Source organism: Crocodylus siamensis, chromosome 14 (assembly GCF_052110815.1).
Source record: "Crocodylus siamensis isolate JL-2025a chromosome 14, ASM5211081v1, whole genome shotgun sequence".
NCBI classification, from domain to species: Eukaryota; Metazoa; Chordata; order Crocodylia; family Crocodylidae; genus Crocodylus; species Crocodylus siamensis.
The window spans coordinates 6,907,944-6,925,072 of record NC_143408.1 but is presented as its reverse complement, the minus strand read 5'-3'; the positions used below and the strand labels follow the sequence as shown (position 1 = coordinate 6,925,072).

The 17,129-nt window shown below is 41.9% G+C and overlaps 1 protein-coding gene across 1 annotated transcript in view; it reads right to left on the bottom strand.

The window, feature by feature from the left end:
* AP3D1 (adaptor related protein complex 3 subunit delta 1) overlaps positions 1 to 16,575 on the bottom strand; it is a 72,489-nt gene extending 55,914 nt beyond the window's left edge. Inside the window, exon 1 of the mRNA XM_090028073.1 lies at positions 16,242 to 16,575. Coding sequence (XP_089884199.1) covers positions 16,242 to 16,337 — 96 coding nt within the window. The 5' untranslated portion in view covers positions 16,338 to 16,575. The remainder of the gene's footprint in view (positions 1 to 16,241) is intronic.
* Between the last annotated feature and the right edge of the window lie 554 nt (positions 16,576 to 17,129).

Here is a 17,129-nt window from a genome sequence, read left to right as displayed (position 1 = left end):
ATGATCATTCCTTCTGGCTTGCCATTATCCAAACCCAGGGAACCTAGTGTAGGGATCCAATGGTTGGATCTATTCACAAATTGTTATCTGCCCACAAAATAAGACTACCTCAGGTAGTTATTAAATTTCTTGCAGAAAAAAAAAAATGCATGTACAATAGGGGACCAGGAAAAAGATCTAACGTAAGTCAGACTCAAGGTATTTTTAGAGCAGTCAAGAACACAATCCAAAATATCTGCACATCAAAAAGCTTTAAGGGATCAATGGGTACTAAAATATTTGTTAATCTCTATAGAATACCACTGTCCAAGTGGGCCCCCCACTACAGACAGGATGTGGACAACTGGGAGAGAGTCCAGTAGAGAGTAATAAAAAAAAGTTAGGGGGCTGGGGCACATGATTTATGAGGAGACGCTGAGGGAATGGGGCCTATTTAGTTTGGAGGAGAGAACACAGAGGGGATTCAGTAGCAGCCTTCAACTCCCTGCAGGGGGGCTGCAAAGAGGATGGAGCTGGACTGTTCTCAGTGCGGTTGCAAAGAGGATGGAGCTGGACTGTTCTCAGTGGTGGCAGATAACAGAATAAGGAGCAATGGTCTCAAGTTGCAGCAAGGGAGGTTGAGGTTAGATATTAGGAAAAACTCTCACGAGGAGGGAAGCACAACTCTGGAACAGGTTACCCAAAGAGCTGGTGGAAGCTCCATCCTTGGAGGTTTATAAGACCCAGTTTGACAAAGCCTTGGCTGGGATGATCTTGTGGGGGATGGTCTTGCTTTGAGCAGGGTATGGACTAGATGACCTCCTAAGGTCCCTTCCAACCTTAATTTTCTACAGTTCTAAGAATGAGGAATTTGAAGAAAACACTAGCCTATTAAGCTTTCTATGACATCTAGAACTTCAACAACCATACCCAACTGCATCTGGCAATATAAGTGGGAAAGAAGAGAACATGCCCAGCAGCTGGAGTTCATCCCTATTTTCCAGTTCAAAACAACAGCTAGTGCTTGATACAGGTTTTAGAGCATTTTCAGAGAAAACAAACTTGGGCTCTTCTGGAACTACATACACCTGCTCAAATCAGATGTAAAGTAAAAAGAAAATAATAATTTATTACAATGTGAAAGACTATATCATTCTAAAAGTCCATAGATGTGAAAGGCCTGGAACAAGGTTTGGGATATGACACACAAGTGTCTATTTGTGAGAGGGAGGGGGAAATCCAAATTCTAGTCAGATCCGCCATTGATTCAATGACAGACTAATCCTTTTTCCATCACAATTACCCCATCTGATAAATGGAGATAATTACCTAATAAGATTTTAAGACACTTAATTTTCTACAAAATACTTGAGATCCCGGGATAAAAGGTGGTGTGTTAAGCAGAGTTGAGTATTTTTCAGAAAGTGGCATGCACAGTTCATTTAAAAACACTCCTTTTGAGTCCATTCCTTCCCAATATATAGAACATAATGTAATTGTTAAATATCCGATTCAACAATGGTCACCAGTTCCATTTTTTTAAATTGTAATGATAGCCTCTTATTGCAAGGATCCCAACCTTCAAGCAATTTACTCATCCACACTGGTTAATTAACTGAGCAAATATATCTTTTAAGTTGTGAGACCGGCAGCTCTTGTCTTTAAATATATTCCCAATAACTTTACATTGGACTAGTAGGCAAGCTAATTACAATGAACCTTTCAATACCCAAGGCAGTAAAGAATATACAAAGTCATTAAAAACCCCCGCAGTTCAGCTGCTAACCGCTGCCATACAATGAAATATGGAACACTGCATTTAAAACTTGAAAGGGATAGAATTACACAGGAGAGAGAAAACAGCCTCCAAATTAAGAGAAAGGTGAAAGACTTATGATCCTCTCCTCTGGCTTGCATCCCAAGTAAAGGTGAAAAGCTCCCTTAGGTAAAACACCAGTGCAATCACCTGGTGACTGAGAACTACGAGAGAAAACAGAAGAGGAAAAGATTACAGAAGCAATTTCAAAGCAATATATCTGGAAAAATGCAGATATATGCAGTAATTACTTAGCAGAGCTGTGGATACAACATGGAAGTTAAAGCAGACATCCCCAATGTATTCTGCAAAACAGATATGGTAAGCATTTTTACTTCCACATTTATAAGATAGAGATTGGTTTTTAAAGAGTTCTGAATTCCTTAAGAGAGTTTCAAAATTTGGCTTGAAAGTGTCTCATATTAAGGCAGATAGGTGAAATCTGAGCAGCATAAATGGTATAAAACCCTGATTGTCATAAACCCTTCAAAATAGTTTTATTTTTTTATATAAGCTAAAGAAAAGCACAAGCTTAAGATTTATTTCCTCAATCTTTCATCGTCTCAAAAACCACGCATTTCTTTCAAAATTACACTTCACCCTGATAAGGCTGAAGAAGGCACAGATGAAATCGAGCCAATTAACATTTATTAGAAAGTTTAATAACCATTACTTCTCCAGAACACGCATCTCTCTAAATTTATTCCTAATCTCTTTTGTTTAAAGATTGGTAATTCAGGGGGATACAGAAGGAGTAATACATTTAGAACAGCCATTTCTCTTGTAAAAATCATCACTAATGCTACTGATTCAGAAAGTCTAAACAACATCATTAGGAGTAACCATACAAATCCTCAAATTAAAGGTGAATCAAGAAAACACGTACGCTAAAAGGTGCTATGTTTTGCCATCCCAAAAGGTGGAAAATTTTCTGATGTCAAGGCCCTCACTGAGACCAACTACCTACAAATCCTTAAAAGCAGTAACTCTCAACCAGGGCGCTGGAGCACCCTGGAGTGCCCCAAAATTCTTTCAAGGATACCATACAATATTAGCACTGATAAGTGTGCATACATGATTCAGAAGATAAATCCAGAAATTTTCAACAGGAATCTGTGTCAAAGCCATTCTGATCCGATCGGCTAAGTGTTACAGACAGTCAAAAAGCCCGAGGCTGAACAGATTCAATCTTTGCAGGTTAGTTTAAGCCGCGTAGATTGAACCACTAAGCAAGTGAACAGACATTCACTTTTGATTCTGGCAATACAGCCATATGCCTGCAAGTGTCCCAGGTCAGAAGGCAGGGGATGGTAGGGCATGCTTCTCTGCTTGGCTGGAGCAGACAGAATAGGCCAAGACTAGCCCACCTACCCCAAGAGGAGGGGTTTATTGAGGTGGTGCAAATTAACTTGGAGTTAATCTGAATCTGGAGGGTATCTGGGACAGAAATTCAATAAACCAATTTATCCTAAATCAGATAACTCTGATATTACATCCATCCAGGTTTAACTTAAACCATTTTCAAACTGTCCAAAACTTGTTTATGTGCACTGAACCTCTACTGCTATGGATTTGAACCAGTTTCCAATCACTTATGTTGTTTTATTATACCAGCAATTTCTGTCCCTAGTAGCCGGGTGGTCTTTCCCAGCCCTTTGCTACAGAAGAATTGCTCTAATTTTTTTTTATAGTAAAAAAAAAAAAAAAAAAGGAGTGAAAACTAAAAGTTGGCATTTTTAAGGGGTGCCTTGTGTCTAAAAAGGCACCTCCACTTTAGAGTCCAACTCCATCCCCCTAGCTCTATCACCACTCATTTATCTTCAGCAGTTTAGTGCCATTCATTCCTGCCATAGCAAAATACTTTCTATATAAGATCAAATGCAAAGTCCCAATGGCTCTTCTGCCTTATCACAGTTAAAACTCTGCTTGGGGAAACGTTTCTGCAGAGTGGATGCTAATTAATATGGATGGAGCATAGAAGAAGGGGTTGTCTCAAATAAACTGATTAAATGATGATGATTTAGAGAAGGATAATTAAGCAAGGAGATAGGAATAAAGAACTGAGGTCAGCTACAAAGCCTCAGCTTTCACCAGTTTTCAAGCATACTAAAAGGTGTGCGAACTTCCCTGCAAAATCTGGAGTGACCTGGATGAAGCTGAATTCAGCAAGCTTTTGTCAATGTGCAAGCTTATATTCACTGGATCAGTCTCACAGCAGACCTGAAGAGTCTATTCAGCAGAACATAAGGTCAAAGCAGGCATGCCCCAATGTACTCCGCAAAACAGGTTTAGTAAGCATTTTATTTCTACATTTAGAAGATACAGAGATTGATTTTTTTTTTTTAAGTTCAGAATTCCTGAACAATTTCAAAATGTTTTGAAAGTTTGTTTAAAGTGGTTTTCAAACTTCCTAGGACGGGGGTGGGCAAAATGCGGCCCTCCAGACCATTCTATCTGACCCACGGGGCCCCTAAAAATTTAGAAAATGAATATATATCTCCCCCTAGCTGCCTGTCATGCGGCCCTTGATGGCTTGCCAAAACTCAATAAGTGGCCCTCTGCCTGAAATAACTGCTGCCCCGTCCTAGGGTCACAGAATCCTTTCAGATTACTTGTGTTGCAGAACCCCTCTCTCAACCCTAAAGACTGATACAGAGCCAAAAAACCTAGCCCAGCAACACCACCTCCCAGCCTGCTTTTCCATTAGCCCCAATCCTTCTGTGAAACCCTGATGACCCATCAGGGAACCCTAGGTTCCACAGAACAGCTTGAAAACACTGGTATATTGCAATGACTTTCAGGAAACCAACAACAGCTGTTCCCTCCATTTGTTAGACTTCAAAAATAATTTTTTGGATGCAAGCCATCTAACATTACCAAAGAGCTTCATGCAACACAATTTCCAAAACTGCTTCTGCTTTAAACAGAGACCAGTTACAATTATAGTGGGGATTGTTTGTTGACCAATGCTACAATGAAGGAGGGTTGGAAATGGATAGAATTGACTTGGATTGTTGGAATAGCAGTATCCTGACTTTTCAAAAGGCCCCACTAGACGCATACCGTATAGACATACACCACCAGGACAGAGCCAAATTAGATCCAAAATTTAGGGTTTGTGGAAGATTTCAACCAAACTAATAAACTGCATAGATTTACAATCCAACTACTCCAGCATGACAGCAGAAAGATTACAGGAACTGGAAACGTGAACCCAGCTAGAACATTTTCATTGCCTAAATAAAAGAAAAGCATAAACATAAATATGTAAATTAGGATTTAATAACCTGAGTTATTGGTAACAATACAGTATTTAAGTGTTAAAACATCACTGTAAAATATTACACTGTGCAAGATTGTGAAAAACCCTTCAAGAGAAGTTAACAGGAGCCTTCCTTAACAATTTACTTAAGAGTATCAAACTTCTTTTATTCTATACGGGGAGGGAGGGAAGGTGGAATACCTTCTTGTTTTAATTTGCCATTAAAATTAATCCTTATAATCGCAGGGAATTATTTGCATACCCTACATGAAGTTTAATAGTCTAGACTAATATAGTGTTCTCACTACTGCGAAATTCTAATTCAGTGGTCAATATTTGATGTTTAAAAGATCATCTTTGTCATTTTGTTTTGTAGCAGTTTTATTCCAGTCTGTGTTGCCAACATAATACATTATACATACACATACTTCCTCCTGGCTAGAGTTAGCAAACCCAGATACTGAGATTCTCAGTTATTGGTGAAGGAAGTTGAGAAAACAGCTTCATTTGTATTCTTGGCGCTTTCTGATTTTAGCTAATGAGACTACAGCCAAATTATACACATACTGAAATTTGACCTTGTATGCTAATGTAGCTCCATAAGAGTCCCCAAAAATATTCTTTCGGCATGAAAAATGAACACAGACATTTCCACCTAATGTCATGAAAAGTATTTTAAATAAATAGAACAGAATTATAAGGAATGAAAAAAAAAAATCAGTATAACTGAGTTACTTCCAATGCATCTAAATCTCATAACAGTTCATTTTGTTAAATAGGGAGCTTATCAAGTACTTTTTCTGCAAAAAAATTGCACTAATACCTAAAAAAAAAATGCCATCTTTGCACATCTGAAACACTTAAATAGCATTCAGGATTGCATCCATATCCTGAATCATAAATTCTGGTACACAGGAAGCAAAGTCAAGTTTAACTGATTCCTTTCACCTACAAAACAGATGTTCAAGACTGGCTTTCCAAAGGACGAGTATCATTTTCGCAGAAGCCCCAGAAGATAATATGAGCCTTGTTTTTAAAAAGCAGAATGACTAAAAAAAAAAGCATTTTCCAGAGTTATGGCTACAGAGAGCGTGGCCACAGCTGACTCACCCTCCCTTTCCTGCTCAACTAAAGTTCAAATATTAAGCGCTGATTAAGAATCATGGGTGCAGCTATGATTTTGAAAAGATGTAGTGTTTCCAGGGCTGTGGAATAGGAAGAGAGACCAGAAGCAACTAGAAGATGGCAAAATTATCCTAAGTTTAGCTGGTTAGTGGAACATCAAAACAATTAAAAAGGAAAGATGATCATTAACACTTGTGGGATGAAGAAAAATAAGCCATTAAAGTCAACTGAATCCTTCAGTTGCCTGAATTTTAATGCCAAAGTTGCTGTACCACAGGGCAGGACTCAAAGCAGGGTGGTGGGAAGGCACAAATCAGCTTCCCTGCTTAATACACACCCTGATTTTGGAGGGCTGATTCTCAGGGGAAAAGGTGTGCAATATATATATATATATATATATATATATATATATATATATATATATATATATCTCTCTCTCTCTCTCTCTCTATCTGGTTTGGGTTTTTCTCAAAAAACAGGACAAACTAGCTCCACAGTAGTCCCCATGTTCCTTTACAGTGGATGGAGAAGGGAAGAGAAGCTAGAATAGCTCAGGAGAAAGGAGCAGGGCAGGGAATACCTGTTCCTAAATGAAGTATTTGAGGGAATAGGGGGCTGCTGAGGGCCAAGGAGGCCATACTCCTGCCCTTGCTAACAGATGACACTATGATGCAACAGAAAAGGTAGGATGACACCCAACACAAGGCAACTTTGTGCTTCATGGAATATTTGGCAATTTTTGAATGGGGCCAAATAACAGGCAGTCAATCAGCTAATCCACTGACATCATTTAATCAGTCAGTTGACCAGCTTGCCAACCCCCATACTGAAGTCCAGTTTCAGACGCAGATTATCAATACACTGGACTGGCTGGGATGATGAAGTTGGGGCTGGTCCTGCTTTGATCAGGGGGTTGGACTAGATGTGACCTCCTGAGGCCTCTTCCTACCCTCATTTTCTATGATTCCATGGATCAAGGCTTGCTTGTTTTAAGCAAAGTATTTGCATTACCAGGAAGTACCACTTTAATCACAGCAGTTATCAACTTGATTTTAGAGGAATTAGATAATCCTCAAGAGTCCATATTCTTTACTTCATGATATGCCGCTGCATTAGTATGAATATACATACAAATCAAATGAAAGCACCCAATATTGTAAAACACACTTCAATCCTTTAACTGATCACAACAGTATTCTGAAAGAAGCTATGAGGAGTTTAACAAACATAAAATACATTGTAAAGTTTGTATTTATTTGCAGTGGTCAAATGTGTCCAGAAAGAGAAACATTATGCTTATAAACTGCTAAGTATATTTAGCATGGTACATTTCAAAGTGGACCTGTACCAGGAAGAGTGCCAGGGAAGAAAAAACACATTTACCAGTTTTGCTTGGTAAGTGACATTCAAGAATTTCATGGGTTTAATCACAAAGAAACTTCATTCTACTCAAGGGAGGGATAATTCAAAAATACATGTCAAAATGCCAACTCCAAGAAATGTATTTTGGTATGTATTTTGACAGCAAAATCAAGAACAGAAGTCAATTCCCTAAGGCAACAAAAGGTGACTTTAAAGGTGACCCAATTCTTTCAAATGAAAAAAAAGAAAAGAAAAGAATCCAAGTGTTTGGGATTTACATTTTAAAAAACAGAAAGAAAGTTTTCTTCTCTCTCATTTTGCCTGGAAAGTTACAGGTGACTGGGGAATATTAACAAGGAAGTTACCAGCAGTACTTTTTAAATTTAAAGTTTTAAAAACACTTAAATCAACAGGTTAACATACTGGGGACAAGATCTACATTAAAACTACCCCACTGGGTTCTCCAAAGGACATCTCCATAAAACAGTAACCCAGCCGACAATACTGTGGTTCAAAACATTTTTTAAATAATGGTTTTTCATATAAAAACCCACTGCTTGCTTTTTTCTAATCCAAATCCAAGTGCTCTTTTCTTATCTTCAGTAATTAAAGCAAGTCTGCCTGACAGCAGAAAAGACACTGTATACCATCAACTTAAACCAAGATTATAAGCCTTACGATAGTGAAGGCCAGTCACTCACTGAATGGTATCACTTCCAGCTATGAGTCACACTTCTGTTTATTATGAGAAACAAAACCAATTGGAGAGCCCTCCGTTCCAGCTATATTAACACCCACTTACTTTCCCTACTAACTGTTTTGAGACGCAAAAATATCCAACACTGGAGGGGAAAGGGCAATTTACTTATGAACTAATTGCAAACAACATTGACAGTGAAGGAAAACCTCAACTAACCAGATAAGCTTCCACTGCCTATGTAATGAACAAAGCTTCCCATAAAAACATTTAATACAACTCTAAAATATTGCCCATTTTTAGCCTGTCTGCTCATAGTGCACCACTGTCAACACAGCAACACGACAGGTAGGAAGGCGGCAGAACAGGGATGCACCTTATAGGCTAATGAGTCAGTTTATAAGGCAGTGGTTCTTGACCTTGCATCCCTTAGAAAATTCCAGCTCTTTACTTTCACTTTTTTGCCTTTAAAAAAATTAATAGAGCAGTGATTCTGCAGGAAAGAATTCAGAAAGATTACAACTATGGATTTTTATTTTAACTCTTGGGGCTTATCTTGTGACTCACGTTTGTAAACCTAACACTGCTAACATCATGTGGTGCCATCCAGTACCCCTGAAAGGATCTCAAGCCACACCACCCCGGTTGAGAATCAGTGCTATTAAGGTGCCACCGTGCCCTGACTTCTGCCTATCTTCAGACTAACACAGCTAATTGCCTCTTCCCATTTGTATAGATTCCCACCACTGGGATATTGCTAACCACATGCCTTCTCCTTGTTCAAGCACATCCTTAATGCCCAATATTTTCATGGAACCACACTTCTCTGAATTATCAGCACTTTTAGCGTGGACCTTGATGCTGTGAAAAAGCTCATTTTTCAGAACAGATACTGCCATTTTTTAATAAACTGGTGACAACAGGTTTCCCACCCCCCACACACACATTTTCTCTCTCCCCACCTCATAACTGGTCCCACAATTCAGTCTTTTTGATGCACGTATCCAGTTTAATGCCACCCCTGCTGCTCATCATGCCACAAAAGAAATGCAGTAAGAGGCTGAACGACATTTCCACACTAACAGCCCCGAAGTCATTTCAGTACAGGGAAAATCTTTACTAATCTGTAACCAAGAGGAGGAGCTGATTTGTGTACAAGTGATTTGCCAGGAAAGGGCAATAGTGATGGAGCCATTCTCTTCGGCACAGAGCAGAGGAGGCCGTCTTATTTAATCTCTCCCTGTGGCAGCATCAATGAGCAGCAAGGAACACAAGAACAGCTCTCGGAGGAGCCAAGCAGTGTGTCAGCAGCCTTTCAAAAGGCTCCCCACTCTCCAGCGTCTCCTTAACAGCTGTCTCAGCAACACTAGGAAACAGACTAGTGATCCAGAACCAGCATCTAAAGCGCCCTGTTTTATAGCTTCAGATGGGGGAGGTGCATACTCAGCAGCACAGCATTCTGGCAAAGGCCTCCTATATACAGCCACGCTCCATGCTGGGCCCAGCATTATCCTGCAGACCCGTGTTGGATAAATCACACTTCTAGAAGTTAGTTTTAATAATGCGGGCGTAACCAAAGCATGAATTAATGACATGCCCCTGCATTAGACGTTCATAGCCTGGATGACACATGCTACTGGGAAAGAGAGACCTATGGCCTGACCCAGTAAATGGCAGTTATGTTCTACAGACATCTTTATTCTCTTTCAAAATGTCTTGAAGCTCCTTCCCTCAAGCTTGCAAAATTGGTCTTTAAATGATTCTCAGGTCCTGCAAGACTTTCCAGAAGTTTGTTTTAAGAAATTATCAGCTTTCCCAGGAAGTCTCTGTGTTGGTTGTTTTAAAGCCTCAGAAGACAGAAAGATCTTTTACCTTGGCAGATGTCTGATAATAAAGTTATGATTTACCTTGTGGCCAGAACAAGTCATTTGTCCCAAATATGCCCTATTCTGTAAGGATTTGTTTGAACTGACTGAAAGCAGAAAGCAAATGAAAGTCAGTTTTGAGGGAGAGCCTAACTTGTTCACTGCAACAAAATTAAAAGAGGCTAAACTGTTTTTTCTATCATTCCAAACCTCAACACTCTCCCTCGTCTCCTGTGCAACGGGACAGTATGCCAGGGGCCCTTTCTACTTGTCCCTGTTCTCCGGAGGGCACTGATCAGCATGCCTCCCTTCCTGATTAGTGCACAGTCCGTATCAAACCATCTTTTGTGTATTGTTTCTAGTTCCATGATAAGTCCTTGACAAGTAACTTCTTTGCCTTTGCAGGGATTCAGGCACTGAAAGAAAATTAACAATAGCAACTCAATTCACTCAAAAGTAGGTGGAATAATGATCTCCTCCAAAGATCTTAACAGGCACATGACAAACAGTAACAGGCCTGACAATGAACTGCATATTCCCTTACCCGTAAGGCTGTTTCTCCAGTCTTCTACACTAGTTACACTTCTAGTACTTTTCAAATTACTCCTGCTTTGCATTTGCCCTTTAGTTTTAAATATTTCCCTTGCTATAGCGGCAACTGACACTGCCTACAGTCCCTGCTCAGAAGAAATTACAAATCTCAGACACTCCTCAGATTTCTCTATTGAGAATGACTTTCTTTGGAGCTGAAGAGGACTTAATTTGCAATATGGAAATAGTTATTCAGCAATGAAGGTGGAATTTGAGCAATGTAAATCTCTCATCTCACGTAACAGTAGAAAAGGGAGAACACCTGCTCACTCAATCCATCTATAGTTCCTTTCAGCAGTTAAAACTACCTCCCCACACTACAGTATGGAATACTTCTACACTGGGCCCCTGGGTCAGCCTATTATTATTACTACTCATATGTAAATGTTTTCCAATCAGAAATAAGAGGATAAAGATAGTTAAATAAAGGACTTCTTATTCCATATATTTTCTCTCTGTGGAACTCCAACTGTCCAAATTTCTTATGGTTGATTTAGATTTATTGCTATACACTACGTATGAAGAAAAGATGCATTTTTTTCAATATTTTTTAGGCCAAGGTAAAAATTCCATGAAGACTTCATATTTCAATTTCTGCCCAATTAAAATTCATGCTGGAACAAGAAAAGATAGGCTTCTGACTACTTCTAAAGTATGACCAAGGCCAAAGACACGTGATTACTATACGACAATTTTAAGAAAAAACAACTAACTGGCAGGGGAAAGAAAATGAAGACCTAATCAAAGGAAAAGTATAAGAATGATTTTCATCATCTGGGTATACTGCAAATATTCATACATTTTTATGCAGATTTTGTTTAGCTAGCAAAGAACACCACAAAGTTTTATTCTGTGCACAACTTGTGCTTGAAGAACACATTTCCTAAGTGAGCCAAGAGAGGCTGAAAGGACACGAAGGCAGAACAGGGCAGATTATTTGCCTTCCCTGCTTGCACGTCTGCTTTTTCCTTAAATTTTATACTGGTAAAACAGAAAAACTGCAGGGATTAGAACATAGCTGCATATATTCCTTAAAAGTAAAGCTGACCTGCTGAACTAGCAAAGTGTCTAATACCTTTACGCCACCCCATCCCAGCACAGGGGAGGAAAAATTATGCTGTTGCAATAAGTTGCTCAAGAGTCTCCAGAGTAGCCACTGATTTGGGGTATGTCTGCACTGCAGAGGTAGCTTAGGCTAGGACTTGGGTGCTGCCCCCTCCCTTATTCAAATACAAAAACCACACACCTGAATTTGGTGGTACTGTAAACCCAAGCTACCTGGCTTGGCTTTGGACAAAGCCTAGAATTCAAGGACTGTTTGCATTTCAGGAGAGAGCCACCCCTTTTGTAACTAGGATGTAGGGTTAATCACTGGAGTGCTGACAGCCCTCCCAAACCTTCCCACAACTTCTCCCCCTGCCCAGGACAGATGCTCTCACTGGGAAATAATCAACACCTTAGTTTCTTGCAGGACCAAGCACCATGCAGTGTGTCCATGAATGCCCCAGCAATACAAGGTGAATGTGCTATTAATGAGGACACAATAACTCAGGCCCAACTACAGTGGGGCTGCTCACACCCAGATGTGAGTGCCAGTCTCCCAAGCTAACCCTGCTGTGAAAACGTACCCTTGGTGTCTGTCAGGGGAACAGAGATACTAGTTTAATTAGCCTGTGTGAGTGATGGCAGATGACAGCTCCTGCAAAATGCGGAGCTGCCCTAGTCAAAGAAAGGAGCTAATGAGGTTTATTTCAACCAGAAGACGCTGTGCGGCCGACAAGAAAAAAAAATGTGGTTTCCTGGCACTTCAGTATATGGATCTTAAAGGTAACTCATTCTCCAGAAGGTAAGTATCAGTGCACATAATAGAAGTTAACAAAGAAAGGACTGTGCTACAGAAAGTATATACAAGCACTCAGATAACAGCCAAGCCAATTCCTTCATTCCATTCAGATATTTTTATTTAACATCCACAGTACGCTCTGCACAGAGATTGCTATTTCATGGAAAGACTGAAACAGGCAGAAATGTAACCAGCCTCACAACATTCTCCTGCAAACTTCAGCAAAGTTTTTCTTACATATTTAAAATAAAATGACTAACTTTAGGCAGTAGCTGGTTGGTAACAGTTTGCTATTACACGGGTCCTGCTTTGGCAGAACTGGAGGAAAATAACGTGACACCAATCGTTAATGCTATACAATGAAGGCAGAGGGAATCTAAGCTCTGAAAGCCTTTCAATTCTAAGAGAAGCACTTTCATGTTCCTGCTCAAAGCAGTGAGAAGTCTGCTCAGGGGGACAGCCAGTATTTGTCAGTTCTCCTAAGTTTTGCATCTCACTGAAAAGTAATGAGATAAGTAAAGCCCAAATAACCGAGCAGGGCATACTTAGTTCAAAATACTGTATGAAACCCATGAAACTGGCTTCTAAAAATAAAACAGCTTTAGCAAGCAGGACAGCAGATCGAAAGATCTCTTTATGTTGAATGATGAAGTCATACTTGCTAGACATTTTTGAAAGGGGTCACTGCCTAACAACTCTTTTCAGACATGGTTGCTACTGGTACTGTCCTACTCCCAGTGCAAATAGGGGCTTAAGTTATGACTGAGATTTTTGAAGCTTGTTTGATGCAGGCAATTAACTCCCAACGATGTTCGAAGAGACCTGGATGCCTAAGCTCTAGTCTTTCAAAAGCATGATGTAAAACCATGAAGAAATCTCTTCAGTCCCCCCCCCAAAGCAAGACCTATTGATCCCCATTTCTAGGGAGTTTTGTCCAGCAGTATTTTAGTAAAGAAAGTGTAATGGTCCCATGCATTATGATTAGTACAGACAGCCTGACATTAGACAAACCTGCACAAAGAAAGAAGGAAGAGCCATTTTAAAATACTTCCTTACTTTTTCTACATAAAGACTTTTGCTAACATATCCTACCAGTTCTGCCCCTAAATAGCAGCAACAGTCAGAAGACGAGTGATGAAAAATGTTAGATGGAAAAAATCCTAGACAAGGCTAAGAAATTCCCTATATTTATAAAGCTAAATGTTATCAAACAGCAAATACAATGACTGCCACCAACAAAGAATGTGTTCATGTTTATTACTAACAAATCCATTTTTGTAAACGTCTGGTGGTTTGGAGAGATTAAACCTTCAATCTGACCTTTAGACTAGGAGTTGAGACAAGACAGTCTTATGATTTACCACTAGACTTATCAGTGTCTCAGAGATACCTCCTAAAACTTTATAAATAAGAGCCTTCATGACTACTACTATAACACTTAGATTATAATGCATTGTCACCTAAACACTGGAAAAAAAAAATCACTCATCTATATCACTGCCACTTGTGAAATTATTTCAGTCCCTAGCATTTAAGCCCCACTTAGCTTTGGGTAAAACTGTTCTAAAAATCACCTGAAGTGGGAGAAGGAAGACAAAATACTTTGCATTGTTCAGCCCAGGGTCACCAAATGAATATGTAGCACCTTTAATGGTGTCCAAAGGAAGCATATCTTATGGACGATACACAAAAAATACAGCACCATTAAGAAACGCACAATTCAACTGATCATGCATCCATACAACATATGTGGCTTTATACTGAACATACAGATGCCAGTGCCAAATATTTATTTCAGAACTGAAAAGAATACTCAGTCCTGCCATAAAGTCCTAGGGCAGTGTTCCTTGACTTTTTTTTTTTTTTTTAAACATAAGGCTCCCCTTGGAAAATGCCAGCTCTTAACTTTCACTTTTTTCTTGAGTTCAGAGAAAAAGAAACAATTCTGCTGCAAATAACTCAGAAGATCACAATAGATCAGGATGTTTCTGACATTGGGGATTCATAGCTGAAATCTCTGGGTTTATCTGGTGCATAAGATGTAGGCATCTGCATGCCTAACGGTGCTAATATTGCATAGCACCACAGAATCTGCAACACCCTGGTTGAGAATCACTGGCCTAGGGGCAGCATCGGAATCCTAGGAGCTTTTGGACTATCCCCCCAGAACTAAGAGAAAAATGTACATTGCATCTTTAGTATACAGTGCTCAGTACCTTACTGGGCCTAACTATACACTAGAACATGGAAATCCACACAGAATTATACAGCAGGTGCTTGTCTACCTCCAATTTTGGATGGAATAACAATGGCTCAAAGAATTGGAGCTAGACTGTTTTCAGAGGTGACAGATGACAGACCAAGGAGCAGTGGGCTTAAGTTGCAGCAAGGGAGTTTTAGGTTGGATATTAGGAAAAACTTCTCACTAGGAAGATAGTTAAGCACTGGAACACATTACCTAGAGAGGTGGTGGTGGCAGCATCTCCATCCCTGGAGGTTTTTAAGGCCCAGACTGACAACGCCTTGGCTGGAATGATGTAGTTGGGACTAGTCCTGCTTTGAGCAGGGGGTTGTGACCGCCAACCCTAATTTTCTACAATTTCTATGACGAACTGCACTGGAGGTAAGTGTTCACGTGACACGCTTTGAAATATATTTTTGAAGTGATTTAATGAATGCTACTGCTTTCATTAAATCCAAGAGGTTGCTGGTTGTTTTGCTGTGAGAGGCCCTGAAAAAAGACCCCAACTATATCTTCCTACACCATCAAATCAATAGCAAACAGACTTTAAACTGCATTATGAAATGGAAATATTCAGAGGTATACACCTCCAGTGGACACTGTCTTGTACTGTAACATATCAGTGCATGACAATCAATTCTGAAGCTATCTGAAAGTCAAACGTTTATGGAGAGGTATACCGCCTTTCATCCTGACAGCGGCAGTGATTTAACAATATCATACACAACCCAGCTGCAGTTTTCCCAACCGAAACATATGATTTATGAACACAACCCATGATTTGACTGGGTATAAGGGACAGCTTTCCCACAGCCGAGACCACCTTGAGATTTCATTCAAACCTGATGTTACAATGATACACTTCTGCCTTCCTCCCGCTGCTCCGGGACATCCCAAGCTCCCCGGCAAGATGCTCGTTCACACGCAGTCACTCAGGGAAATGCTTCACAAGAAACTTTCTAAAGCTACATTTGGACTCGAGCAGTTTCCTCAGCATCTCGACCCCCACAGTTTGACTGGACCATTTTCTTCTCAGATAAGCCCGTCCTCCATGCCTCGTTACTGGCTTTCCGTTGGGGTCCCCGAGACGGCTCATCAATAACCCACCAGAAACTATCGAGTGGTGACATCCAAGTCCTTTTCACCTTAAATAACCGACGGACAGGAGATATGGGCGATTGAGGCGAGGGGATACCATGGAAGCAGTTTAATTACATCTGAACCTATTTCCCTCAGGCGCCCACCTCCGCCCCACACGCAGTCCTGGGGGTCTCCCGCGGACGAGGCTCCCCCCCTCACCACGGCCTTCTGCTCCCTTCCTCCTCTCCACTGCGGCCTGCACCTTCCCCGCCAACGTCCCTTTTCCCGCACCCGCCGGAGGGGAGTGGTGGGGGGCTGAGGCCTCCAGGCACGGGCTGCAGAGGAGCCGGACACGGCCCCGGCCCCGGCCCCGGCTCACCTCGTCCTCCTTGTGGTTGCGGATGCCGCGCACCAGGTCCTGCAGGTTTTTGTCGAACATGCGGTCGATGCTGCCCTTCACCATCTTCAGCGCCATCGCGGCGGCGGCGGCGCCGGGGCCTGCTCTCGGGCGGGGGGAGCCGGGCCCGGCCGGGGGGTGCTGCTGTCGGGTGTCTGCAAGCGGAGCGCTCACATCCCGGGCGCCGCCAGACGGCCCGAGCCCGCAGGGCGGTGGGGAACCAGGAGGCGGCAGCGGGGGGGACCGCTAAAGCTAGCTGCAAGCTCCGCTCGGCCTCCAAACCCGACAAAATGGCGGCCGGTCAGCTGAGGCCTCAGCCCCGCCCCCAGCTCTGGCCACGCCCACTCCGCCCATGCCCCGTCAGCCTCTTAGCCGGCCTCCACCCCCTGCGCCCTAGCCCCGCCCCTCACCTTCTAGCCCCGCCCCTTTTACGTAGCCAGGCGTCACTGTTCCCTCTAGCTCGTAGCCCCGCCCCCTCAGAAATCTGGCTTCACGCGTCACGTGGCCGCCGGCGCCCGCAGGGGGGCACGTGATCGCTTGGAGGAACGCCCCGGCTTACGTAGCTGGGGTTGTGCTCACGTGACACCAGGGTTGTGGCGCGAAGCCGCAGGTCTGGGGCAGCGTTATCGTGCAGACGTGCGGGTGGCGCGTCCTCCTCAGCACGGGGATGGGAGAGCTAGGGAAGGGCCCTAAGGAGCAGGAGCGCTGCCCAGGCGCTTCCTGAGGAGAGACGGGCAGGGCTGGGCCTGTTCCCCTTGAGAACAGAGACACTGGAAGAGGACGTGAGGGGCTTACAACAGTGGCTTCCTTCCAAGCCAGTCCTGCCAAAAGATTTTGGAAATATCTGAAGCCCCATGTTGGGGTGGGTGG